General features: G+C 42.9%; 1 protein-coding gene across 1 annotated transcript in view; it reads left to right on the top strand.

Annotated features, from left to right (window-relative positions):
- Positions 1 to 16,289, top strand: part of DMRTC1B (DMRT like family C1B) — a 42,041-nt gene extending 25,752 nt beyond the window's left edge. The window contains exons 3-8 of the mRNA XM_064368917.1: positions 12,200 to 12,357; positions 12,658 to 12,716; positions 13,031 to 13,164; positions 14,408 to 14,468; positions 14,653 to 14,800; positions 15,750 to 16,289. Of these exons, the coding sequence (XP_064224987.1) occupies positions 12,294 to 12,357; positions 12,658 to 12,716; positions 13,031 to 13,164; positions 14,408 to 14,468; positions 14,653 to 14,800; positions 15,750 to 15,862 (579 nt within the window). The 5' untranslated portion in view covers positions 12,200 to 12,293 and the 3' untranslated portion in view covers positions 15,863 to 16,289. The remainder of the gene's footprint in view (positions 1 to 12,199; positions 12,358 to 12,657; positions 12,717 to 13,030; positions 13,165 to 14,407; positions 14,469 to 14,652; positions 14,801 to 15,749) is intronic.
- The last annotated feature ends 10,731 nt before the right edge of the window (positions 16,290 to 27,020 follow it).

Genomic DNA, 27,020 nt, shown 5'->3' with positions numbered 1-27,020 from the left:
CCGGCCCTATTCCAGGGGCCGGGGATGCGGCAGTGACCTGCACAGGCGAAGGTCCAGCCTCCCAGAGGACATTCCAGGACAATGGAGGGAAGCCAGACTCACCGGGTCAGCAGGTGGAAGGAAGGGAGCGAAGATCGTGCTTCCAAGAGCGTTGTGATGTGCCAGTAGGGACCAGCACGACTTCGTTGAAGACACCGGCGAAGCTCGTCACTCTGCCGGGTGATGAAACTTAATGTAGTTTTTCTAGTTCTGTGAAGAAAGACAACGGTCTTGTTGGAAATAGCATTGCATCTATAAATTACTTTGGGCAGTATGGCCATTTTCACGATACTGATTCTTCCTGTTCATGAGCATGGAATTTTCTTCCATTTGTTTGTGTCCTCTCTTATTTCCTTAAGCAGTGGTTTGTAGTTCTCCTTGAAGAGGCCCTTCACCTCCCTTGTGAGTTGCATTCCTAGGTATTTTATTTTCTTTGTAGCAATTGTGAATGGGAGTTCACTCATGATTTGGCTCTCTGCTTGTCTATTATTGGCGGATAGGAATGCTTGTGATTTTTGCACATTGATTTTGTATCCTGAGACTTTGCTGAAGTTGCTTATCAGCTTAAGGAGTTTCTGGGCTGAGACGATGGAGTTTTCTAACTATGCAGTCATGTCATCTGCAAACAGAGACAATTTGTCTTCCTGTCTTCCTATTTGTATACCCTTTATTTCTTTCTCTTGCCCGATTGCCCCTGCCAGAGCTTCCAATTCTGTTGAATAGGAGTGGTGAGAGAGGGCATCCTTGTCTTGTGCCGGTTTTCAAAGGGAATGCTTCCAGCTTTTGCCCATTCAGTGTGATACTGGCTATGGGTTTGTCATAAATAGCTCTTACCATTTTGAGATACGTTCCATCAATACATAGTTTATTGAGAGTTCTTAGCATGAAGGGTTGTTGAATTTTATCGAAGGTCTTTTCTGCGTCTATTGAGATAATCATGTGGTTTTTGTCGTTGGTTCTGTTTACGTGATGGATTACGTTTATCGATTTGCGTATGTTGAAGCAGCCTTGCATCCCAGGGATGAAGCCGATTTGATCATGGTGGATAAGCTTTTTGATGTGCTGCTGGGTTTCTTCGCCAGTATTTTATTGAGGATTTTCGCATCGATGTTCGTCAGGGATATTCGACTGAAATTTTCTTGTGTCTCTTCCAGGTTTTGGAATCGGGATGATGCTGGCCTCATAAAATGAGTTAGGAAGGAGTCCCTCTTTTTCTATTGTTTGAAATACTTTCAGAAGGAATGGTACCAGCTCCTCTTTGTACCTCTGTTAGAATTTGGCTGTGAACCTGTCTGGTCCTGGGCTTTTTTTTTTTTTTGGTTGGTAGGCTGTTAATTACTGCCTAAATTGTGATTATCTTTTTAATGTGGTGCATCACATTAATTAATTTGCATGTGTTGAGCCGTCCTTGCTTCCCAGGGATAAATCCTGCTTAGTCATGGTGAGCAATCATTTTAATGTGCTGCTGAGTTTGGCTTGCTCATATTTTGTTGTCCTTTTGCTTTCTTTTCCTGAAGTGTCTTCATCAGGCTTTGGTATCAGGGTGACGCTGGCCTCATAGCATGAACTTGAAAGCATTCTCCCTTCTTCAGTCTTTGGGAAGCGTTTGATAAGGTTTGGTGTTAATTTTCTTTAAATGTTTCGTAGAATTCACCAGGGAAGCCATCTGGTCCTCAACTTTTCCTTAATGGGAGGTTTTTGATTACTGATTCAATCGCCTTTCTCCTTATTGGTCCGTTCAGATTTTCTGTTTCTTCATGATGCAGGCTTGGTTGGTTGTATGCATCTATGAATTTACCCACTTCCGGGCTGATCCATTTATTGCTGCATAATTGTTCGCAGTTGTCTCTTACGATTCTTTTTTTATTCGTGGCATCAATTGTAAAGTCTCTTCTTTCATTTCTGATTTTATTTCCCTGATTATTCTCTCTTTCCTTATTATTTAGTCTAGCTAAAGGTTTGTTAATTTTGTTTATCTTTTCAAAACACCAACTCTTACTTTCATTGATTTTTTCCTATGGTTTTCTATTCTCTATTTTGTTTATTTCTTCTCTAATCTTTATTATTTCACTCCCTCTGCTATCTTTGGAGTTAGTTTGTTCTTCTTTTCCTAGTTCCTTGAGATAAAAAATGAATTTGATGGGCGCAAATATATTTTGTTTAAATCTATGAGCATGATGTTTGTTTTCTATTTTCCCATTTGTTCTTTACTCCTTTCATCCATTTTTTTCATCTCATCACGTTTTGGTTGGGCGTTTTAAGATTCCATTTGTCTTCACTACTGTCTTATTAGATATATCTATTTTAATTTATTTAAATGGTTGCTCTAGGGCTTACAATATGCATGCTCAACTTATCACACTCTCTCTTCAAGTAATGTGTACCATTTCACATACAGTGTTTGAACCTCACTAGAGTATACCTTACTTTTCTTCTGTCTTTTTTTTTTTGGTAGTGTTATTCTTACGCATTTTATCTCTACATATGCTATTACACATGTATGTTATAAACATCATTCCGCTTTCAAGTCAACTTGTTATAAACTGTCAGTTGTCATTTATATATTTTTCAAATCTGATGATTATGTGTCTTGGGGTTGCTCTTCTCGAGGAGTATCTTTGTGGTGTTCTCTGTATTTCCTGGATTTGAATGTTGGTCTGCCTTGCTAGGTTGGGGAAGTTCTCCTGGATGATATCCTGAAGAGTGTTTTCTGACTTGGTTTCATTCTCTCCATCACTTTCAGGTCCACCAATCAAACGTAGATTTGGTCTTTTCGCATAATCCCGTATTTCTTGGAGGCTTTGTTCATTTCTTTTCAGTCTTTTTTTTCTCTAATCTTGTCTTCTCGCTTTATTTCATTGAGTTGATCTTCAGTCTCTGATATCTTTTCGTATGCTTGATGAATTCAGCTATTGAAACTTGTGTATGCTTCACGAAATTCTCATGTTGTGTTTTCAGTTCCATCAGGTCGTTTATGTTCTCCTCCACACTGGTTATCCTAGTTAGCATTTGGTCTAACCTTTTTTCAAGGTTCTTAACTTCCTTGCATTGGGCTAGAACATGGTCTTTTAGCTCAGGGAAGTTTGTCATTACGCACCTTCTGAAGCCTGCTTCTGTCAGTTCGTCAAACTCATTCTCCGTCCAGTTTTGAATTCCCTTGCTGGTGTGGAGTTGTGATGGAGGAGAAGAGGCGTTCTGGTTTTTGGAATTTTCAGCCTTTTTGCTCTGGTTTCTTCCCAACTTTGTGGATTTATCTACCTTTGGCCTTTGAAGCTGGTGACCTTTGGATGGGGTCTCTGAGTGGGCATCCTTTCTGTTGATGTTGAAAGTATTTCTTTCTGTTTGTTAGTTTTCCTTCTAACAGTCAGGTCCCTCTGTTGCAGGTCTGCTGGAGTTTGCTGGAGGTCCACTCCAGACCCTGCTTGCCTGGCAATCACCAGCAGGGGCTGCAGAACAGCAAAGATTGCTGCCTGTTCCTTCCTCTGGTAGCTTCATCTCAGAAGGGTACCTGCCAGATGCCAGCCAGAGCTCTCCTGTATGAGGTGTCTGTCGGTCCCTGCTGGGAGGTGTCTCCCAATCAGGATACATGGGGGTCAGGGAGCCACTTGAGGAGGCAGTCTGACCCTTATCAGAGCTCAAACGCTATGTTGGAAAATCCACTGCTCTCTTCAGAGCTGCCAGGCAGGGATGTTTAAGTCTGCTGAAGCTCTATACCCACAACCGCCCCTTTTCCCAGGTGCTCTGTCCCGGGAAGGTGGGGTCTTTATTTATAAGTCCCTGACAGGCTGCTGCCTTTTTTCAGAGATGCCCTTCCCAGCGAGGAGGGAGTCCAGTGACACAGTCTGCCTACGGAAGCCTTGCTGAGCTTCCGTGGGCTCCGCCCTGTTCAAATTTCCTGGCAACTTTGTTTATGCAGGCCAGGTTAAAGCTGCCTACTGGAGCCTCAGCAGTGGTGGACACCCCTCCCCCCCGCTGAGCTCGAATGTCCCAGGTGGAGCTCAGACTGCTCTGGCTGTGAGAATTTCAAGCCAGTAAATCTTAGCTTGCTGGTCTTCGTAGGGGTGGGACCCACCGAGCCAGATCACTTGGCTCCCTGGCTTCAGCCCCCTTTTTCAGGGGAGTGAACGGTTCTGTCTTGCTGGTGTTCCAGGCGCCACTGGGGTATGAAGAAAAAAAAAAAAAAAAAACTGCTGTGGCTAGCTCAGTGTCTTCACAAACGGCCACCCAATTTTGTGCTGGAAACCCGGGGCCCTGGTGTTGTAGGCACCAGAGGGATTGTCCTGGTCTGCGGATTGTGAAAACCATGGGAAAAACACGGTGTCTGGGCCGGAGTGTTGGGAACAGTCCCTAATGGCTTCCCTTGGCTGAGAGAGGGAGTTCCCTGGCCCCTTGAGATTCCTGGGTGAGGCGGCACCTCCCCCTGCTTCAGCTCACCCTTATTGGGCTGCACCCATTGTCCAGCCAGCCCCAACGAGATGAACCACGTACTCAGTTGGAAATACGGAGATCACCCACCTTCTGTGTGGCTCTGGCTGGGAGCCGTGCACAGGAACTGTTCCTATTTGCCCATCTTGCCAGCAATCCTATATATATATATGGGATATTATGTATATTATGTATAATATTATATATTATATATATAATTAGGATATAATATATATAATATGTACATTATGAATAATACATATATAGGATTGCTGGCATATTATATATATAATATATATATTATGTATATAATATACATTACATATATATGTAATATATAATATATATATTACATATATATATTATATATATTTAATGAGAAAAATGCTATCTTTTATGTATAGCCATAGGTTTCATTCATTCATCATGTTGTACAACATAAATATATACCATTTTTATTTGCCAATTTAAATAAAAAGAACGATGAAGACTTAAGTCTTCCAGGCCTTCAAAAAGTGAATTGAACAGAATGGAAATGATTACAAAACATGTCAACATCTGCGGTGCAAAGCTAAAGCAATTTTCCTTTATTAAAAAGGAAAATTGATGCCATTGAGTGCTTCCATTAGACAAATGGAAAATTATCAAAGCAGTAATCTATGATGTCACTACCCTAAACTAGAAAAAGAAGAGCAAAAGAAGCAGAAGGAAGGAAATGTGAAAGATGGGTAAAATAATCAATGAAATGTAAACCCGAAAAATAATAGAGAAAATCAATGACATAAAGCCTGAGGTCTTTAAGAAGACTCATAAAACACACATACCTCAAGAAAGACTGACAAAATAAGCCCACGATGATTCGCTGCCTTCGTACATATTTACTGAATGACTTTAATAACTATAGTTACGAAACTTTTCATATAGTTGACTTTAGGAAGCTAAACCCTTATGTTTGCAACGTGAATCATACAGTGGCGAGCAGAAATAAAAGAAACATCGGACTCTTGATTTAAATCGCAACAAAATTTAATTTTTGAACTAACAGCCAGATCCCTGTCTTTCATCATAGAAACTAGTTTCTGCAATGTCTTTCACAATTAACTCAATTTCCTTTCTAAGAGGTAGAAATGATACCCAAATGACTGCACTATGAGTTCAATTATTCATGCTACAAGCATGTCTTTGCAAATTGGAAAGTTCTTGGAGACAAAATTTCTCGTGATTTAGGTAATGCTGAAAGTAAGGTAGTTGAAATTTTTCAGACTTTGAATCAACTATTCTTCCATATTGTTAGAAAGATCTCGTATTACGTGGACATTTGCATGGTGACTTAGTTGAAGGTCTTCTGCTTTTTGTAAAATATTATATATAGACTCACAGTTTTCTATTATGTGTTATGTAACTGAAATAACAGTATCTTTTTACGATGTCTCCACCTAATGTGTGTGTGTCTGTGTGTGTGTGTGTGTGTGTGTGTGTGTGTGTTCTACAAGATTCAAGCCATTTTTTAATTGGCCAAATTAATAACCTCAGACCCTCTTAATAATTATCATGAACTGCTTTTTTGCTGTTGCTGACCAATTAATTCTAATTTCGGGCAACAAATTTTGTCAATCTGATTAGACTGTTAGAGAGAACATTCTTATCAAATTCATCATGTATTTTTTTTTTTTACATTTCTCTTAACATTGTCCACTTCATTCTCTTTACATTTCTTCCAACAAAGCAAATAAACAGCTTGTGCACTTTCTCTGTCGCAGCAAATGCAACATCAACAACAACAAGGTGGGCAAGGGGGTGAGATGAGCTTTTTTACATCAAAATGCCCATGCATAAAAGCAGAAATGAATTATAGAATTAGAAAAATCACCATTTTTTTTAACGGACAAAGTAATAATCAATTCAGGCAAGAGCCTGGAATGAATACTAAGGCCAAGAGGTAAACTTTTGTTGGAGAACAGAATATCTGCATGTCATCGAAATATCATGCCACAGACTACTTGTTAATCATAGAGGGACATAAGTACCTTCACCATGTAGTACTCTGTCTGACAAATACCTTAATTAAGTGATAAAACTGATGAATACAAACAGCATCACCGGTAACCAGAGAAACTGGCATTAGGAGCCTCCATATGTGATATAATGTGAACTACTCATCACCTACTTAATATTCATACCCAAAGTGTCAAACATAAATATAGACAAGAGGCAAATATCAGGCCAACCCGTATTGTGGGACGCTTTACAAGACAACGGGCCTCGGCTCTGGAAAAAAATGTCATCGTCAAGGTTTAAAAAATTGGTTGGGGTGCTGTTTGCAATTAGAAGGCACTAAAGAGACATGACAACTGTGTGCAGCGTATCACGTTTGACTGGATTGTTGATCCCCCCAAAAATCTTTCAAAAGGGTATTATTGGGACATTTGGTCAAATTTAATATGGACTGTATGTGGACTTGGATAATAGTGCCCCTTCATTGTTACATTTCTTCAACGTGATAGTGGCACTGTGGTTTCATTGGAGTACATTCTAGTACTTAGGAGGTACATGCTGAAGTAACTGGGTGAAGTGTTTGGAACTGTTACGTGGTTAAGCAAGAAAAGGAATACTGGGAGATAAAGCAATGAGATAACGTGAATCTAGGCAAAATATTTTTCACTGTATTACCGCCTCAGCTTTGTGTATTTTCAAAATAAAACGTTGAGGAAAATCGATTCCTCATATTTAGAGTTATGCACTGAAATGTTTCCAAATCAAATAAGATACACTAAGATATCCACATATGATTTTTGTACCTTTTTGATTTCTGATATTTGCTTGAAAATAATCTGGATGAGGGGGAGAGGACAGGATATGTAAGAAATGTGGTTGGCCATGAGTTGTTAATGGTTGCAGCTGGGAGATGGATATTTGGAGGTTCCTTATGCTATCCTCTCTTGTGCTGTCGTTCTCAAAATGTGGTCCCCTACCAGCAGCGTTAGCATCACCAGGGAACTTGTTAGAAAAGCAAGCTCTGGGTCCCACCCCAGATCTTGTCATCTGAGAATACAGATATGGAGCTCAGAAATCTGTGTTTTATCAAGCCCTCTGGGTGATTCTGATGCACGCTAGTGTTTTAGTTTAGGTGTTTTAATGTAGCATATACAAAAAAATGAAATAAAAAACACACCATAGCTGTTAACATTTACTATGGGAGAGGAAGGTAGGTTTGACATTAGCAAAGCTATAAAAGGAAGGGGGCACGAGAGAGGTTTGTGTGTTGCCCATATATTTTGTTGCTTGCTCTAGATACTAATTGCATGTGCATGTTTAATTTTTGAAAACTCATTAAGAGGCCTGGCATGGTGGCTCACACCTGTAATCCCAGCAATTTTGTCGGGCAGATTGCTTGAGCCCAGGAGTTCAAGATAGCCTGGGCAACATGGCGAAACCCCGTCTCTACAAAATAGACTAAAATTACCTGGGCATGGTGGCATGTGCCTGTAGTCCCAGCTACTTGAGAGGCTCAGGCAGGAGGATTGCTTGACACCAAGAGGTGGAGGTTGCAGTGAGCCAAGATCACGACACTGTACTACAGCAGCCTGGGTGACAGAGTGAGGGGCTTCTTTTTCGCTTCTTCTTTGTTTACAAATCAAATAAAGAAAGCAACCCAAGGGAAGGAAGGAAGGAAGGAAGGAAGGGAGGGAGGGAGGGAGGGAGGGAAGGAGAGAGGGAGGGAGGGAGGGAAAAAGGGTAAGAAAGAAAGAAAAGAAAGAAAGAAATAGAAAACTCATTAAGATATACATTTATAATTTTTTTACATTTTGGATTATGAGTTAAACCTTGCTGAAGGTTTTGGAAAAAATCTCGAAGTTACCCTAAGCTGGGTATTCTACAAATGGTGGATTCTCCCCTAACTGATCCATAGATTCAGCGGAAATGCAATCCAAGTCTGTTACAATAGAGTCTCTGGGAAACTTGACATTGCATGCTAATTTATGCAGAAGGACAAAAGGCATAAGACATGCAGGGGGTGGTGTGGTGGTGTAGGGAGAGAGGAAGAAGGAAGGAAAGGAAAGGAGAGGAAAGGAAAGGAAAGGAAAGGAAAAAGGAACAGGAATAGGGATGGAACGGAAAGGAAAAAGAAAAGGGCAGGAAGGGAATGGTGGGTTAGTGTAGGGAGAAAGGAAGAAGAATGGAAGGAAGGACGAAAGGAAAGGAAAAGAAAGGAAGGGAACAGAAAGGAAAGGAAAGGAAAGGAAAACACAAGGAAACTATTTTAATATGGAAATGCTGGCAGCATTTCTCTAAAATCAGGAGCAATCCAAATAAGCCCAATTTTGCTGTCACTGTCAGATCTTGTACTAGGCTTCCTAGCCAGCACAGTCAAAAAACAAAACAAAACAAAACGGAAAACCGTAAGTTCAATTCTATTTCTACTACTTGTAAACTCACAGATAACTTCAGAACACCTATAGAGTTTGGCATGTTGCCTGGCTTTAAGATCAAGTCACGTTTTGAAAAATTAAAAGCATTTTTGTAAATTAGATCCAAATAGAAATTGTCATTTTAAACAGACATCAAGTACAAGAACAGCAACAATCTACAGTATCTTGGGATAAATACAATAAATGATGTGCAAGACCTAAATGTGCCAAAGATAAAACTAAAAGCTAAACTGAAACATTAAAACATTAAGGACCCACATAAGTGGAGACATCCCAAGTTGGTGAATAGGAAGGCTGAGTATTCTACAGATAGTGGTTTCTCCCCTAACTGATCCATAGATTCAGTGAAAATGCAATCCAAATCTGTTACAACCAAGTCTGGAGGAGACTTGATATTGCATACTAATTTATGCAGGAGGACAAAAGGCAAAGAATAGCAAAGATGTGTTTGGAGATGATGAATACCATGCAGAGACTTGCCCTAGCAGATGTCAAGATGTATTATGAAGTGAAAAAATTTAAGACGATGTAGTAGTGGTACAGGAATAGACACATTTATCTGCGGAACGTAACAGGGAGTTCATAAACAGAGGCACACAAATATGGACGAAAGTGTCGCCAGGCTTTGTTTCTTGGGGGTTGCAAAGTCACCACTGATTGGGAATCCGCGGCATAGAAATATGGATCATCGATCTTTAATCACATGCTGAATTTTTAAAAGGTAAATTACAGAATACCAAGTACATGAGTTAAAAATGCATGCACACAAAATATTTCACACTCAAACGGAGACTAATCTGGGAAACAAGCCTTGGGGAGCGTAAAGCTCAGCTTTCACCTCAGGATTTCTTGACTGATCTAGTACAGCGAACAGGAGAAGCTAGAGGGCTGTGAGGGGGCGTGGCCTCAGAGCGTGAGCGGCAAGAGATCTCGAAGTTCATTGGTCGCCAGCCACAGGGGCGGGAGGTCGAAGGCAGTACAAGAGCTCACCGGCCTTTGTGGCAAGGGAGAGAAGGGAAGAAGAAGCCGGGTCTTCCCTCAGCCCCTCTGACTGATTCTGACTTGCTAGAGGCTGGGGTAACCGCAGGCTGACATCAGAATTAAATGTTTGTTCCCCACGCCTCCTATTTCCTCCCACCCTCCTGAGCCAGATTCCCAAACCCTTCCCCTCTCTGCTACCTCAGCAGGGAACCCCCATCTTCTCCTGATGTCCCGTTCCACCCTCAGCTCTCCCAGAACCCCTTTTGGGAGGACCCCTTGCTCCAGCCCCCTGAGCCCTGGCCTTTGGCCAATGAGGCAGGGCTCATGGAACTGCTTTTGATTCAGAGGTCGAGGAGAGAGTGAATGATTGGCCTTCCTGAGGAAGTGGCGCATTCTGGGGCGGTTGGGACTGGGTGTGTGGGGTGGGGTGGGGGTGGGGGGAGGTGGTGTGCTCAAGCACAATTGTTGAAGTGTGGGGAGGAGTATGGAAGATTTTGGGGAGGCTGTGGAGGGAACGTGTGGGTTTGCCTGAAAGCACAGAGGGTCAGCCCCAGAGAAACACTACTGCCCTAGGAGTTCCCTATGGGCTAGATCAGAACCTGAGACTTCATAGGGGGCTCACCAGATGTCTGCTGAATGAATAATCGAGGGAATCGGCTGGGCGCGGTGGCTCACGCCTGTAATCCCAGCGCTTTGGGAGGCCGAGGAGGGTGACTCACCTGAGGTCAGGAGTTCAAGAGCAGCCTGGCCAACATGATGAAACCCCACCTCTACTACAAATACAAAAAACTAGCCAGGCATGATGGCAGACACCTGTAATCTCAGCTACTCGGGAGGCTGAGGCAGGAGACTCACTTGAATCCCGGAGGCAGAGGTTGCAGTGAGACGAGATCTGCCATTGCGCTCCAGCCTGAGCAACAAGAAAATGTGGTACATATACACCATGGAATACTACTACGCAGCCATAAAAAACCTTGAGTTCATGTCCTTTGTAGGGACTTGGATGAATCTGGAAACCATCATTCTCAGCAAACCGACACAAAAACAGAAAATCAAACACCGCATGTTCTCACTCATAGGTGGATGTTGAACAATTAGACCATGTGGACTCAGGGAGAGGAGCATCACACACTGGGGGCAGTTGGGGGTGGGTAGAGGAGAGACAGCGTGGGGTGGGGAGGGATAACATGGGGAGAAATGCCAGAGACAGTATGCACCTAAAGTAAAATAAAAATAAAATAAATAAAATAAAATACAAAGCAAAAAAAAAAAAAAAAAAAAAAAAGAATCAAGGGGATGCATGAAGGGATGAATGAAAATAATAATTGAAAGAGGGCCAGGGATCCAGGAGAACAATATGATTTCATGGGGTACAAGAGGGAAATCAGCTTAAAGGGGGAGCAAGGGAATAATTAAGTGTAAGGTGGGGGTGCAAGAAAAAAAATCAGCATGAATCAGCATGAAATGTGAGGGGAAAATTGAATATAGGACATAGGAGAGACTACAACAGAATTGAGTGCTGGGGGCACAAAACCCCGTGTGGGGAATGAATGAATACAGAAGGTTCGGAAGAGAATTGAAGTGGATGCCAGGACTGAGAGTTGGATTTGGCAGAGTGCAGGATGATACACAAAAAGCGGGTGTAGTAATGGTGGAAGAGGGAACGGGAGTGCATGTGCATCCCTGAAAATGGGGTCTATGGTGAAGGTTCGGTAAGCAAGGAGAATGATAACTGGATTGAATGGGTACAGGATCCATGACAAGAGTTTCTTGGGAAGGGGCTATGTGTGAGTGAGGCTTTCTGGGAAGGAGGCAACATGAACAAGGAGGTCGCAATGAAGGTTGGTGAAAACCATGGGAGGAGAGGGGGAGGGAAGGCAATCTGATTCCAGTGGTCAGAAGGATGGAGAAGCATTCAGCCACCTCAGATAGGGTTTTCCAAGTGCAGAGGAAGTACGTTGCGGGTAGGGGATCATGTGGCCATTCTGACCTCCGCTCCTGACCCTGGAACCATGGATCCCAAAGAAATACCTGCTGCACCCTGCTGCCCCTCTGACTCTGAATGCACCACAGGGTGTGAGACTGGAGCACCATGGGGGACTGGGACTGAACTTGGCCCCAGAAGAGTTACAGGTCGCTGTGACCTCTACCACAACCACAGCATCACTGCCCACCCAAATCAGTGGCCACAAGCATTTCTGCCTCTTCCAGGCCTGCAAGTGTCACAATTGTGTCCTCTTCTCATGAGTATGGTGTCTGAGACGGGGAGGGGTCAGGCATCCTCTAAATGGGACTAACCTTTGCCCTGAAATCCTTTACTTCAGAGAACGCCTCAGGGCCTTGCCTGCTGTGAGTGCCTTGAAGAGGGAGCAGCGGGCACAGCCAAAGAGACACCTGGCTCAAGGACTGAGAAGGAGTATGGCTGCCCCTCCCAAATCTCCCATCCGTGTCAGGAATTTAACCATCAGAGCAGGAGTTCTCAGTGAGTGTTTCTGGCCAGGGAGGGAGCCAGAGTTTGGGTGGAGGAAGCATGAGTAGTTCTGTCACCAGTCCTGTCACAGAATTGCAGTGTGACCTGGGGCAAGTTGCTCCCTGGACCTTAGTTTGCCCAGGTGTAAAATGTCATCAGTGTTATCTACCAAGTGTTTGTAGGAAGGAGAGATCTGGGGGACAGGGGAATCAAAGAGCTCCATGGTGAGATGAGACCTGAGACTGGAGGTGGGGTGAAGTAGGGTGGGGTTGGGGGGAAAGACTCACCAAAGCTGTTCCTGGTCTTTTGCAGCTGGGAAGGAGAACAACATGCGGCAGTCCGAGACCCACATCTTCACAGCCCCCGAGGAGGTAAGGAGAGTCGGTGGCCGGCTGGGGAGGCTACCACCCAGCCACTGTCCAGACACCTTGCACTGTGTCCCAAAGACATGGGTTTCATCTCCAATCCTATCATCAGCTCACCATATGACCTTCAGAAAAATCACTTCTCCTCCCTGAGCCTCAATTTCCCCAGTTGCAAAATGAAAGGTAAGACTGCTTGGTCTTCAAGGTCTTTAGAGCACTGACATTCTAGGCTCCTATCCTCATCCCAAAAGATGTCCACACCTCCTCTCTCCACGGCCGGCCTGGTACCTGACTGCAACATGTGCTCTCTGCCCCTGCAGGGGAGCTCCCAAGGGGCTCTGCTGCTTGACCAGGCCCCAGAAACTTTGTCTCTGCCCTGTACTCCAGTGACCTTGGAGCAGCAACTGGTTTCTCCTTCTGGGGATCCCCACAGGGCCCCTGCCCTGCCCAGCATGTGAGTAGTGTGAGGACCATGGAGTAGGTTGTGTCTTGTGTGCCTAACCTTGTTCCTGATGCCATGGGAAATGGAGGAGGAGGAGGAGGAGGAGGAGGAGGAGGAGGAGGGAGAAGGAGGAGGAGGGAGAAGGAGGAGGAGGAGGGGGGAGGAGGAGGAGGGAGAAGGAGGAGGAGGAGGAGGGAGAAGGAGGAGGAGGAGGCAGGAGGAGGAGGGAGAAGGAGGAGGAGGAGGGAGGAGGAGAAGGAGGAGGAGGGAGGAGATGGAGGAGGAGGGAGGAGGAGGAGGGAGGAGGAGGAGGGAGAAGGAGGAGGAGGGAGGAGGAGGAGGGAGAAGGAGGAGGAGGAGGGAGGAGGAGGAGGGAGGAGGAGGAGGAAGAGGGAGGAGGAGGAGGAGGAGGGAGGAGGAGGAGGGAGAAGGAGGAGGAGGAGGGAGGAGGAGAAGGAGGAGGAGGGAGGAGAAGGAGGAGGAGGGAGGAGGAGGAGGGAGGAGGAGGAGGAGGAGGGAGGAGGAGGAGGAGGAGAGCAAGGTAGCATCTAAGACTAACGGGCAAGGACAGGGCTCTCCTAGCTTTGCTATTTTCTATTTTTAAGACTTTGGACAAGTGACTTTATGTGTCTGAACCTCCATTTCCCTATGGATGTACTGAGGACAATATTCTATACCCATAGCATTGAAAAGAGAACTGGCACACGGCCTGCTACAGAGTAGGGCTTCAACAAATGGGGGTTGTTGTTTCACATGAAACAGGTGGATGGGATAGAAGTAGAAGGTCCTGCTGAAAAGTGGGGTCCGTGCTGACAAGGGCCACAGAGGCCCAGGGCAAAGCCTAGAGGCCATTAGAGAAAGGTTCTTGGAGGTGAGCCGTGTTTGTCCTTCAAGACCCATGAGGATTGGGCAATATGGAAGTGAGAACCGGTCCCTGAGCAGGGACAGTAATAACATCTCTCCAGGTGCTTTGCAAATTAAAACACAGACACCTGTAATTTCCCACGATATTTATCATTGCCCTGGGAGGAAAAAGCTGGTAGGAATAAGTGTCCCTGTAACGGAAAAGAGGTATGGGAAAGAAACCTGGACAAGCAGGAGAAGGGACTTGCCCCAGTCACAATGACCAATGGTCCAGCAGGCATTGGGATTCCCACATCCAGATATTGCAAAATCCTGCCCCTCTCTCTGTCTACCAGTAGGATGTGTCCGCCAGCGGATTTAATCCCCTGGCCTCTCCTTTCCTTGTTTCTAGATGCTCAACTCTGATCCTCCAGCCCTGTGCCACCCTTGACCCTCTTCTACTACAGCCACAGGTCCTGGGAAAGTAGTGGGGTCCAGAACCCTGGGAGGGGTGGAGCTTAGTGGATGGGAAGAGCAGAAGGCCTTGGTGGGGGTGGGGGAGGAGGTTGAGGGAACAGGGGGCTGAAGGGGCACTTGTCGCCTTGGGAAGAGGTGTCGTTTCCCAGTGCCTATTCTCTCACACCCTTTCCTTTGCAGGTCCCCAAAGTCTCTGACCAGGCTTTGGTTTCTGCCCACTCAGAGTGGCAGCGGAAGCTGGAGGCTGCTGAGGCTCTGCTGACTCTGAGAAACTCCGCCCAGGCCCCTCCTGACTCCGTCTCCCTGCACCAGCCCTGCAACCCACCAGGTAGCCTGCTCCCTGAAAGGAGAACACAGAGTGGGAATAGCTGGGGAATGGGGGTCGTCGTGGTAAGCAGGTTCTAACTGAAAAATCAGAGTCAGTAAGTTGAATCTCCTTGGGGCCAAGCACCCAAGCTCCTCAGGATGACTCCCGAGATGGTAGTTGAGGGCTGTTTAGTGAATCTTCAGTTTATTGAGCTTTGTGCACAACAGCAAGCGTCCAGTGCCCCGATGTCAAGAAAGAAGGCCTGAGGGTGGCATGCAGCATATCAAGTGGAAGAACCGGCTCCCTTGACTTTCATCCCAGGTTCTATGCTCAGCCCCCTGTGGCCTACTGTGGTCTGGGGAGGACATACAGAGATGATAAAGGGCTTGGTCTGGAAGGAGGTCTGGTCTCTGCCGTCCGGGAGCTTCCAGTCTCGACGTGGAGACTGGATGCCTTGGCGAGCTGTGTTTTGCGGCCAAATTTTAACGATGTGCCCAGAGAGGAGGAGCTGGAGGAGCTCCGAGGGGGGATAAAGAACTGGGGAGGCTGTGGGGGAAGGCTAGGCATTCCCAGATCAAAACGGTGGATGGAGCATGGTGTGTCAGTGAAGATACAACCCTGGAGGGAGTGCTAACAGAAAGGGATGGGGCTGGAGAGGGTACCAATCACAGAGGTCTGACAGGTCAGGCTTAGGAGGCTGGGCCAGCAACTCGGGGTAGTGAGGAGCCAGGGAACGTTTTCCGAGCTAGGGAGAACAATTTCAGAGACCCTGAGCTTAGCAAAAGGAGTTGTGGTGGCTTTGATGGAGGGATTGGGGGAGGCAAGATGGGAGATGGGGAAATCAGAGAGGAAGAGGTCTATGCAACAGTCCAGGTGACAAATCTTTGGTTGGGCGGGACATGTAAAAATCGTAGACCTGGAAGGGGATGTGGATGTGACCTGGCTCCGGCCCCCTCCTTTCTGTCCACAGCTCCTGCTGGAGATAAAGGATTCCAGCCTCCCAGCCCCTCTGTCTGCCCCAGGCCAGCCAGCTCCATCTCGCTGCCTATTGGACATGCGGGAGGCATCTCCCTCTTGAGCTAGGAACCCAGAGGAGGAGGCCTCAATAGAGCACTGCCTATTTGGTATCCAGTTTCTGAATGTGCGAAATGGTTAATGTTCAAAATGCTTAACATCTTTTTTCAGAGCCTTCAGGTGTTTTATAAGCTTTTTATTATATGGGGCGATTCCTTTGCTGAGGGTGGATATTCTTGTACTTCTATCCCTTACTCTTTTGGATGCTAGGCCCTTTATCTGTCTCACAAGGACAGGATTGTGCAATCTAAGTTGATCAGTCTCTCAGTGGGGTTCTGTGTGAGTTCATATGCCAGAGTTTTTATTCGTCTTGTGATTGCTGACATACCTGTGCACTTACGTGTGTACCCATGCATGTGGAAACATGAAGATGTTTTCACTTTGTGTCTAGGTTTATGTACGTGAACAAATAATAAAACCTTCTTGTTATAAGGCACTGTGATATACGGGTTGTTTGTTACCACAGTATAACCCAGACTATCCCGACTCTAACCAATTTGTTCAATTCATGTTTCAGAGTGAGAATCACCTTATCCAATAACTGGGATTTCTTAACATGCCTAGATAAGAAAATGGTAGAGGAAAAAGAGTCGGGTATTTATTCATTGAGCAGTTAAGTACCTACCCTCTGCCTGACACCGACTGTTTCCAGTTGTCCAGAGGGCCACGAGTGGCAATGCCCACAGGATCAAGCAGATCATGTAAATGAGCAGAGCAGGCCCGAGGGGCTCTGGCCAGACTGACAGTGCATGCTCTACCTAAGTGGGCAGCTGCTGCTTGGCCCTAGGCAATTGTTACCATGCAGGGATAGTGACTCAAAGTGGCCAAATTGACTGTTTTTTCAAGAGAAGGTGGAATTCTAGATTTCTGTATAAAATCGCTCAACTTGTAAACGTTGGCTCGGGTTTCTTCTTTAAGCCCTATATCTGGGCCAAACCAAACTTCCATGAAGGACAGTTTTGGCCAATGGGAATGCCAGTTTTATTCTAGTCAAAGGTGAATTTTACAGTGGGGGAAACTGAGGCCAATCAGGATAAGAAGAATCAAACAGGGGAAATGAATTAGACTCAGACCCTATTTTTGAAGGACCCATGAAATATGAGGAAGCATCACTACCTTTTATTTATTTATTCTGTGCTCACCGCACTAAGCACATACAGCCTCACGGTAACTTTGCAAGCCAAGCATTATTGTTGCCATTTTGCCTATGAGGAAACACGCTCAAAGAATGAAAGTGGCTTGCGAAAGTGGTTTTGGGGAAATTTTAAGCCAAAGGTCAGCAAACACTCCCTTGTCTTTACCAGACCCTAAATTAGCTAGTAATTCAATTTTTAATAAAGCACTGAATAAAAGGTTCAAAACTCAAAGCGACAAACATCAACCAGAGGGTTTTTCCAAAATAGTCCCTTTATTTCTTACTCAGGGTAACAATACGTAGTAATCGATCACATCTTTCTTACCTGCACTGGTTTCCCAGTCCTCTGCTGATATTCTAAACCAATGAAGACCTGGAGACCCCCCACCAGGCAGAGAGAAAGCTCAATTGGACACGCCTGGATATGGGCCCTTTTCCATGCTATTTTCTCCCTCCTTTCTTCCCTGCCAGTACTTCACCCAAGACGATTGATTGGGATGACATCCAGTTACAACCGATCTTTTCTTTTTTGAGACGCTGAGCAGTCAGTATTCTTATATTCTTGATCTGATGGCAGAGAAACAAACATGCAAAGCCACTCAGACTCAGAGCAAGACTGAAGTCCATCTCACACCTTCCTTCCTTCCCTGATTTGTTACTCAAACAAGTGATCCCAAATCCCCTCTATTCCCAGTGATGGATGGACAAGTCCGCATATTTCTGGAGGAATGAAGTGGTAGTACCTGGGAGAGGACTAAGATCCTGCTATGAAATTGTGTCCTAGGCACACCACAGTCCCACGGTTGAGTTGGGTAAAAGAGGAAGCATATTTTCGTTAAAGGATGTGGCATGAGAAGAGGGAGGAAAAACAGAAATAAAGTGATGGGCGTTGGGGGAAGGAGTGAGGCCCTTTTCCCTGTGCCCTTCGGTTTTCCTGGTCCCCCCTACCCCTCCACAACACACACAGTTTTTCGAAAGTCTCATAATGATGTAGTTTTTGCATCTTAGGACATCTTTGTGACTGTTAAATATCAAACCTTTTTCGTGTACTTCCCTTAGTTGTGTACTAGCCCAGTTCACACATTTAAAACGTCACTGTATAGAGCCCTGTGAGTTATGTCTTGACTCACATATGTCATATAACAGCACTGGTTAGATCTGAGCCTATCCATCACATCAGAGCTTCTGTAGAGTGGCTCAATTTCAACCGCTAGTGTGCAGGTACAAGTTTAGCAACTGGCTCTTAGGGAAGGAAGGTTGGGGAAAACGCTCTGGGTTGTTGCATTTCCTGAATGCAAGATATCAAAGTGATGTCAGTGAGTGCAGAGTTGGGAAGAGATGTATTTTTACCATTCAGATACGACAAATGTAAATAACCACAGGAACGCAGATAAGAGTACAATGTACAAAAATAATTAGGGATTGATTCTTTTTGAGCATATGTCATGTTTGTTTTCAATATAATTGATATGATTGTTAGTTTCTATAATTTAGTTTTTAATAATGGCTGTATTTAGCAACTGGTTCACAGAATTCTTGAAAATCTTATAGTTGGCTCTTAAGTTCCAGTAAGAGCCAGGTTCAGCACTCCGCCACTTTCAACCCTTGCCCAGAAAGACTGCTTTTTCAGAGTAGGTTCCACTGACACTGCAGGGCCATAAAGGGCTACTACTGCTGGTTTCTGACCAGGAACAGCCCAAAATGTGTGAGAAAATATTATTTTTAAATTAAAAAATGGAAAGATCTGGGACAAATATTGAGCGGAATGAATAGTCAAAACCATTTATGTGGGAATGTGTATTCCTGGAGGGGGCCAAAGTCGGGTAGAGGTGAGTGGTAGGGATCTCAGAATTAGCAAAACCCATTCATACGGCGTTATATGTAACAGAGTTCTCTTTTTCCTTTTTGTCAACAGATTTCTTAAAGGCTAAAGGAATGGGGGCAACTGGTATTACCTGGCCATTGGACCTGTATCTCTCTTTAGAGAGACTGACGTTCATTACACTCCCTCCTTTTGCTTAGATAAACGCTTCGTAAACTTTTTTCACATTCTTGATGGTATTATTCATTACAGCAAAAAAAGGTTTTGATTTTAATGAAGTCCTGTTTATCCTATCCCATTGTAGTTTTAGTTTGCATTTGTCTGTTAAATGATGTTGAGTACCTTTCCATATGTCTGTTTGCCATTTGTATGTCTTCTTTTGAAACGTTTCTATTCAGATTCTTTGCCTATTTTTCAGTCAGATTACTACACTTTTTCCCTATAGAGTTATTTGAGCTCCTCATGTATTGTGATAGTTAATCTCTTGTTAGATGGGTAGTTTGCAAACATTTTCTCCCATTCTGTGGGTTTGTCTCTTTACTTTGTTGATGAACAAAGGATTCCATTTGAAACTCTTAGTTTCATTGATTTTTTCTTTCCCATGGTTTTCTATGGTCTATTTTGTTTTCATTGTTGATGGTTTCCTTTGCTGTGGCAGAAGCTTTTCAACTTGGTGTGACCCCGTTTGTCCATTTTTTTTTGCTTTGGTTGCCTGTGTATGTGGGGTATTACTTAAGAAGTCTTTACCCAGTGCAATATACTGGAGAGCTTCCCCTTATGTTTTCTTTTAGTAGTTTCATAGTTTGAAGTCTTAGATTTAAGTCTTTAATCCATTTTAATTTGACTTTTGTATAAGTTGAAAGATAGGGGTCCAGTTTCATCCTTTGGCGTATGAATATCCAGTTTTTCCCAGCACCATTTATTGAAGAGACTCTTTTCCCCAATGTAGGTTCTTGGCACCTTTGTGGGAAATGAGTTCACTGTAGGTGTGTGGATTTGTTTCTTGGTTCTCCATTCTGTTCCATTGATCTGCATGTCTGTTTTTATGCCAGTACCATGCCTTTTTGGTTACTATAGCTCTGTAGTATAATTTGAAGTCAGGTAATATGATTCCTCCAGTTTTGTTCTTTTTGCTCAGGATAGCTTTGGCTCTTGTGGGTCTTTCTTGGTTCCACATAAATCTTAGGATTGTATTTTCTATTTCAGCGAAAAATCTTATTGTTTTGTTGATAGGGATTGCATTGGATCTGTAGATCGTTTTGGATAGTATGGATATTTTAACAATAATCCAATTCTTCCAGTCAATGAACATGGAATATCTTTTCATACTTTTGTGTCCCCTTCAATTTCCTTCATGAGTGTGTTTTATAGCATTCCTTGTAGAGGTTTTCACTTCCTTGGTTAAGTTTAACTCCTAGGTATTTTATTTTATTTTATTGATAGCTATTATAAAGGGAATTACTTTCTTGATTTCTTTTCCAGATTGTTCACAGTTGGTAGTGATTTTCGTATGTTGATTTTGTATACTGCGACCTTACTGAATTCGTTTGTCAGTGCTAATAGTTTTTTGGTGGGGTCTTTAGGTTTTTCCAGATATAGGATTATGCCATCTGCAAACAAGCATAATTTGAATTTTTCCTCTGTAATTTCGACACCCTTTAGTTCTTTCTCTTGTCTGATTGCTCTGGCTAGAACTTCCAGTACTACGTTGAATAACAGTGGTGAAAGTGGGCATCCTCGTCATGTTGCAGATCTTAGGGGAAAGGCTTTCAGTTGTTGCCCATTCAGTATGATACTAGTGGTGCATGTGTCATGTGTGACTTTTATTGTGCTGAGGTATGTTTCTTCTATACCCAGTTTCTTCAGAGTTTTTATAATGAAGGGATGTTTAATTTTTATCAAATGCTTTCTCAGCATCCATTGAAATTATCATATGTTTTTTTGTCCTTCATTCTGTTGGTATCATGCATCACATTGATTGATTTGCATATGGTGAATCATCCTTCCAACTCTGGGATAAATCCCATTTGGTCATGATGAATTATCTTTTTACTGTGTTGGTGAATTCGGTTTGTGAGTGAGTACGTTGTTGAGGATTTTTGCATCAACGTTCATCAGCGAGATTGGCCTGTAGTAGTTTTCGGTGTGTGTGTGTGTGTGAGTGTGTGCGTGTGCACGTGTGTGCATGCGTGTGTGTGTGCACGCGTGCACGTCTTTGTTTGGTTTTAGTTTCAGGAAAACACTGGTCTCGTAGAATGAGTTTGGAAGTATTCCCTCCTCCCCTGCTTTTTGAAATTGTTTGAGTAGGGATAGTATTTGTTGTTCTTTAAATGTTTGGCACAATTCAGCAGTGAAGCCGTCGGGTTCCAGGCTTTACTTCGCTGGGAGACTTTTTGTTACGACTTCCATCTCATTACTTGTTATTGTTCTGTTCAGGTTTTGAATTCCCTCACGGTTCCATCTTTGTAGGTTGTATGTGTGTAGGAATTTATCCATTTCTTCGAGGTTTTCCAATCTATAGGCATATAGTTGCTTACCGTAGACTCTAACGATACTTTGAATCTCTGCAGTATCAGTTGTAATGGCTCCTTTGTCATCCCTGATTTTACTTACCCGGTTCTTTTGTTTCTTATTTATTCTGTCTAAAAGTGGGTCCATTTGGTTTCTCTTTTGAAAAAACCAACTTTTCATTTCCTTGATCTTTTGCATTGTTTTCTTCATTTCGATTTTATGTATTTCTGCTCCAATCTTTATTATTTCTTTTCCTCTACTAATTTTGAGTTTGGTTTGCTCTTGCTTTCCTAGTTCCCTAAGATGTGTTGTCAGGTTGTCTATTTGAAGTTCTTCTACTTTTTTTGATATAGGTTCTTACAACTATAAGCTTCCCTCTTAGTGCTGCTTTTGCTGCAACCCATAGGTTTTGGTAGTTTGTGTTTCCATTATCATTTGTTTTAAGACATTTTTCAATTTCCTTCTTAATTTTTTCATTGAACCACTGGTCATTCGGGAATACATTCTTTAAATTGCACATTTTTGTGTAGTTTCCAAAATTCCTCTTGTTATTGGCTTCAAGTTTTATTCCACTGTGGTCAGAGAAGATACTTGATATTATTTTGAATGTTTCAAGACTTGTTTTGTGGCCTAACATATGGTCTATCCTTGAGAACTTATCCATGGGCTGAGGAGAAGGATGTGCACTCTACAGCTGTTGGACGAAATGTTCTGTAACGATCTATTAGGTCCATTTGGTCTATCGTGCAGATTAAGTCCGATGTTTCTTTGCTGACTTTCTGTCTGGATGATCTGTTCAATGCTGAAAATGGGGTGTTGACCTCTCCAACTATTATTTGTCTTTCAACATTTTAAGTCCTTTAGTTTGTTTCCACAATGCTTTATGGTTTTGCAGAGTATAAGTTTTGCGCTTTCTGTTAGGTTTATTCCTATGTATTTTAATATTTCCGATGCTATTGCAAATGGAATTGTTTTCTTAATTTCGTATTCAATGAACTTTTTGCTACTCTGTAGAAACAGAAATTATTTTTTGTGTATTGGCATTGTATTCCTTCACCTTGCCAAATTCAGTTATTATCTTTAAAGTGTTTTAGTGGATTCCTTAAGGTTCTATGATTACAAGATGATGCCGTATGCTAATAGAGGTAGTTTTATGTCTTTATTTCCCATCTTGATGCCTTTTCTTTCTTTCTGAAGACCAATTACCACGGCCACAACCCTCAATACATTGTTGAGTAGTAGTGGCTACATCAGGCATCCTTGTGCCGTTTCTGACATTAAGGGTAAAAGATTTGGTCTTCCGCCATTAAATAGGATATTTCCTGTGGGTGTTTCCATAGGTGCTCTTTATCAGTTTGAGGAAATTCCCTTCTATTCCCAGTTGTTTTGAGTGTATTTCTCATGACAGGGTGTTGAACTTTTTCAAATGCTTCTTCTGCATAAGTTGAGATGATCATATGTTTTTTGAATGATTTCGTATGATAAAATCCATTTATTGATGTGTGGATGTTAAAGCAACCTTGCATGCCTGAGATGAATGCTGCTTGGTGACTGAGTATAAATATTTTTATATGTTGCTGGATTTGGTTTGCTAATATTTTGTTGGGTTTTTTTTTTTTTTTTCCGTCCATATTCATTGTTTTACTTTCAAGTCTATATATGATTTTGTTGCCAGGCTTATGAGTTAGGAAGTTTTCCCTCTTCTTCTCTTTCTTTTGGAAGAATTATTGAAGAATTGCTATTAATTCTTATTTACATATTTAGTACAATTAACCATTGAAGCCATCTGAGCCTGGTCTATTTTTCTGGGTAGGCTTTTTTTTTTTTTTTTTTTTTTTTAATTACTAATTCATTCTGTTTCATTTTCATAGATCTCTTCATCTTGTCTGTTTCTCCTCAAGCCAGTTTACATGGTTTGTATCTGCCTAGAAATTCATCCATTTCATCTAAGTCATCAAATCCATTGGCATACCATTGCTCATATTATTCCTTTATAATCCTCTATATTTCCATAATGTCGATAGTAGTGTCTCCTCTTTCTTTCTTGATTTCAGTAAATAGAGCCTCCTCACTTTTCTCTTTGGTTAATCTAGCTTACAGTTTGTCAATTTTGTTGACCTCTGCAAGGAATCAGATTTTTGTTTCGTTGGTTTATCTCTGTTATTTTTCCATTCTTTATTTCATTATTGATGCTCTAATCAGTGTCCACTTTTCTCTTTGATCTGCTTAGGTTTAGTTTGCTCTTTTTCCCAGCACCTCAATGTGGAGGGTAAAGTTATTGACCTGAGCTATTTCTTATTTTTTTAAATATCAGCATTTAGAACTATACATTTTCTTCTAAGCACTGCTTAACTGCATCCCAAAAGTTTGACATGGTGAGCCTTCATTTTCATATATCTCAAAAAGTATTGTCTAGTTTCCCTTTTGATTTCTTCTCTGATCCTTAATTGTTTAGGAGTTTGTTAATTTCTGTATGCTCGTGAATTTCCCAATAATGTATGCTTTATCGATGTGTAACTTCATTCCACTGTGGTTCGGGACCTATTTTATATTATTTCTATCCTTTTACATTCATTAAGGTGTTTTATAGCCCACCATATGGTCTATCCCGGAGAACATTTCAGGTGTACTTGAGAGGAATACACATTCTGATGTTGTTGGGTGTAGTGTTCTCTAAATGTCTGTTAGGTCCATTTGATGTAGTGCTTTTCCAAATCTAGTATATCCTTGTTGTGATACTCTGCCTAGCTTCACTATTCATTATTGAAAGCAAGGTACTGAAGTCTCAAACTATGTTTGCCAAATTATCTATTCCCCCTTTCATTTCTGTCAGTGTTCACTTCAGGTATTTTGGTGTTCTGTTGTGCAGTGCAAACATATTTATAATTTATATATCTTCATGTTCACACCTTTATAATTGCAGAATGTTCATGTCTTATCTCCAGTCGTATTTTGTGTTTTAAACTCTACTTTTTTCTGGGGTTGACAGAACCACTCCAGCTCTCTTGCGGTTGCTCTTTTCAGTGTACATATTTTCTCCTCCTTTTACATTCTGACTGTCTGTGCCTTTGAAGTGTGGGTCTTGTAGACAGCATCTAGTTCAATCATGTTTTTATCACAGCCTGCCAATATCTGCTTTACAACACGTTTGTATTGTTCAGTCTATTCACGCTGAACTTAATGTGATTACTTAATGTAATTACTGTTGGGGTAGAATTTATGCCTGCCATTTTTTGTATTTTCTTTCTCATGTCTTAATGTTCCTCTGTCCCTGCACTGAGGTATTCTTTTCTGCTAAACAGATGTTTTCTCATATGTTCTATTCATTTCCTTGTTGTTTCTTTATTGTATTTTTGAGTCGTTTACTTAGTGGTTGCTGCACAGATTACAGTTCGCATTTTAACTTAAAGGAATCTAGTTCAGATTGATACCACCTTAATTTCAATATTATACAAAAACTGTGACCCTATAAAGCTCAAGTCTCTTCTCCTTTGTGCTACTGTCATAAAAGCACTTCTTTATTCCTTTAAAACCCATCTATAATGATTGCTTTTTGCAACAACTGTCCTTTAAATCAGGTAAAAGAAAGGAAGAGTTACAAATAACAATACATTCCTATAGTCTTTTATTGGTGCTGTGTAGTTAGTTACTGTAAGGCCGGTTGCCTCGCCGGGAGCTCGGACGCTCCCCACTCCCTCCCCACTCCGTCGCCGGGAGCTCGGACACACCCCCTTCCCTCGCGGAGAGCTCGGACACACCCCCCTCCCTCGCGGAGAGTTCGGACACACCCCCTTCCCTCGCGGGGAGCTCAGACACACCCCCTTCCCTCTCCGGGAGCTCGGACACACCCCCCTCCCTCGCGGGGAGCTCGGACACACCCCCGCTTCACTGGGAGCCCGGAGAAAAGCCCCGCCAGGACCTACCCGATACCATTTTGTCCCATCATGACCCCACTCCCTGCCTACCATTTTGTCCCATCCGAGCCCCACTCCCTGCCTGCCATTTTGTTCCATGCGGGCCCCACTCCCCACCATTTTGTCCCACTCACCTTGGGCACAACCAATCGAGCTGTTTCACTCCCTATAAAACCCCACGTCCGAGAGGAGTCCGTGCGACTTCGGCCCGTCCTGTCGGACCGCAGAACCTCGCCCGGGAGCCTAAATAAATTCCTTCGCATTGGATTTTGTTGTGCTGGCCTCAGTTTCTTCCCTTTTAAACTCGGCGAGAACAGACCTTGCAGTTACCTTTAGTGGTATTCTTATTTGTTCATCAGGATTTGAGTTACTGCCTGCTGTCTTTTGCGGATTTCCCTTTAATACTTTTTTTTGGTAAGGGGAATCTGCTGACGATATATTCTCTCAGCTTTTCTTTATCAGGGGACAGCTTTATTTCACCATCATTTTTGAGGGATAGTATTTCTGGATGGAAAATTCTTGGTTAACCTTTTCTTTTTTCTTAACCCCTTCGACTGTGACTTCTCAGTACCTTTTGGTACCGTTGGTTTCTGACAAGAACTCAGTTGTTAATCTTACTGGGGGTCCCTTGTATGTGGTGAACTGTTTCTCTTTGCTGCTTTCCACATTCTCTCATTGTCTTTGATTTTCAACAGTTTGACTAAAATGTGTCTCGGTGAAGATTTCCTTGAGTTCATCCTCTTTGGAGTTTCTGTGCTTCCCGTTTGTGTACATTAATGATTTGAATCAAATTTGGGGAGCTCGGGCTATTATTGTTTCAAATATCCTTTCTTCGTCAAGTTCTAATTTCTGTTGAGCCCCTCTAGTGAATTTTTCTTTGTAGTTATTGTACATTTCCACTTCAGAATTTCTACTTGGGTGTTTTAAAAACACTAATTTACATTCTGTGGTGATTTCTCTATTTGGTGAGACATCATTCTCCCACTTCTGTTTAATTCTTTCCACGTGGTTTCTTTTAGTTGTTTGAACGTATTTATAATAGCTGATTTGAAGTCTTTTTCTAGTAAGTCCAATGTCTGGGCTTCCCTCTGTGTGTTCCATGCCTTCCTGTTTCTTTGCATGTCTCATAAGTTTTTGTTGAAAACCGGACACTTTGAGTAATAGAACGTGGCAACTCTGAAATTCAGATTCTCCCCCCTTTCGAGGTATTGTTGTTGTCGTTTGGTGCTATTAATCTTGCTGTCATTTGTTTGTTTAGTGATTTTTCTGAACTACTTCTGTAAAGTCCGTATCCTCTGTTATGTGTGGCCACTGAATTCCCTGCTTGGTTGGCTTAGTGGTGACCTGGTGATTGGACAGAGATGTCTTTACATGCCTGGAAAAGGTAAGTTTCCTAGTCATTGCCATGGGGCTCTATGCATATGTTGGACATGCCTTGAACACACAGCCAGGCAATCGACAACTCTTTCACAGAGCCTCAAAGTAAAGCGGAGTTGACCGTTTAGGCACCTTTTGGGTCTTTCCAGACCATGTCATAGTCCTAGGCAAGTGTCTGGCCTACTAGATTCCCTGGAATAGGTTATTGCTTTTAAAAGTCCCAATGGTCGCCTCATTACCTGGATTTTCCTTTTAAGGTATTGGTTAGCCTGTCGTGTGCCCTGAGTGTTATCCACTGCCTGAGGGAGCTGCAATGTTGAGCAATTGCCTCCAGATATTTTTGACAAATGCATCCAGGGAAAAAGGTGTTTCAAATGAGGCAACCTCTGAGTCGGTCCAAATAAAGAC

This window comes from Aotus nancymaae, unplaced genomic scaffold (assembly GCF_030222135.1).
Source record: "Aotus nancymaae isolate 86718 unplaced genomic scaffold, 86718_ANA_hifiasm-v0.15.2.pri h1tg000081l, whole genome shotgun sequence".
In the NCBI taxonomy this organism is placed as follows: Eukaryota; Metazoa; Chordata; class Mammalia; order Primates; family Aotidae; genus Aotus; species Aotus nancymaae.
Note: the sequence above shows the minus strand (reverse complement) of the source record. Positions and strands in the feature narration are given on the sequence as shown.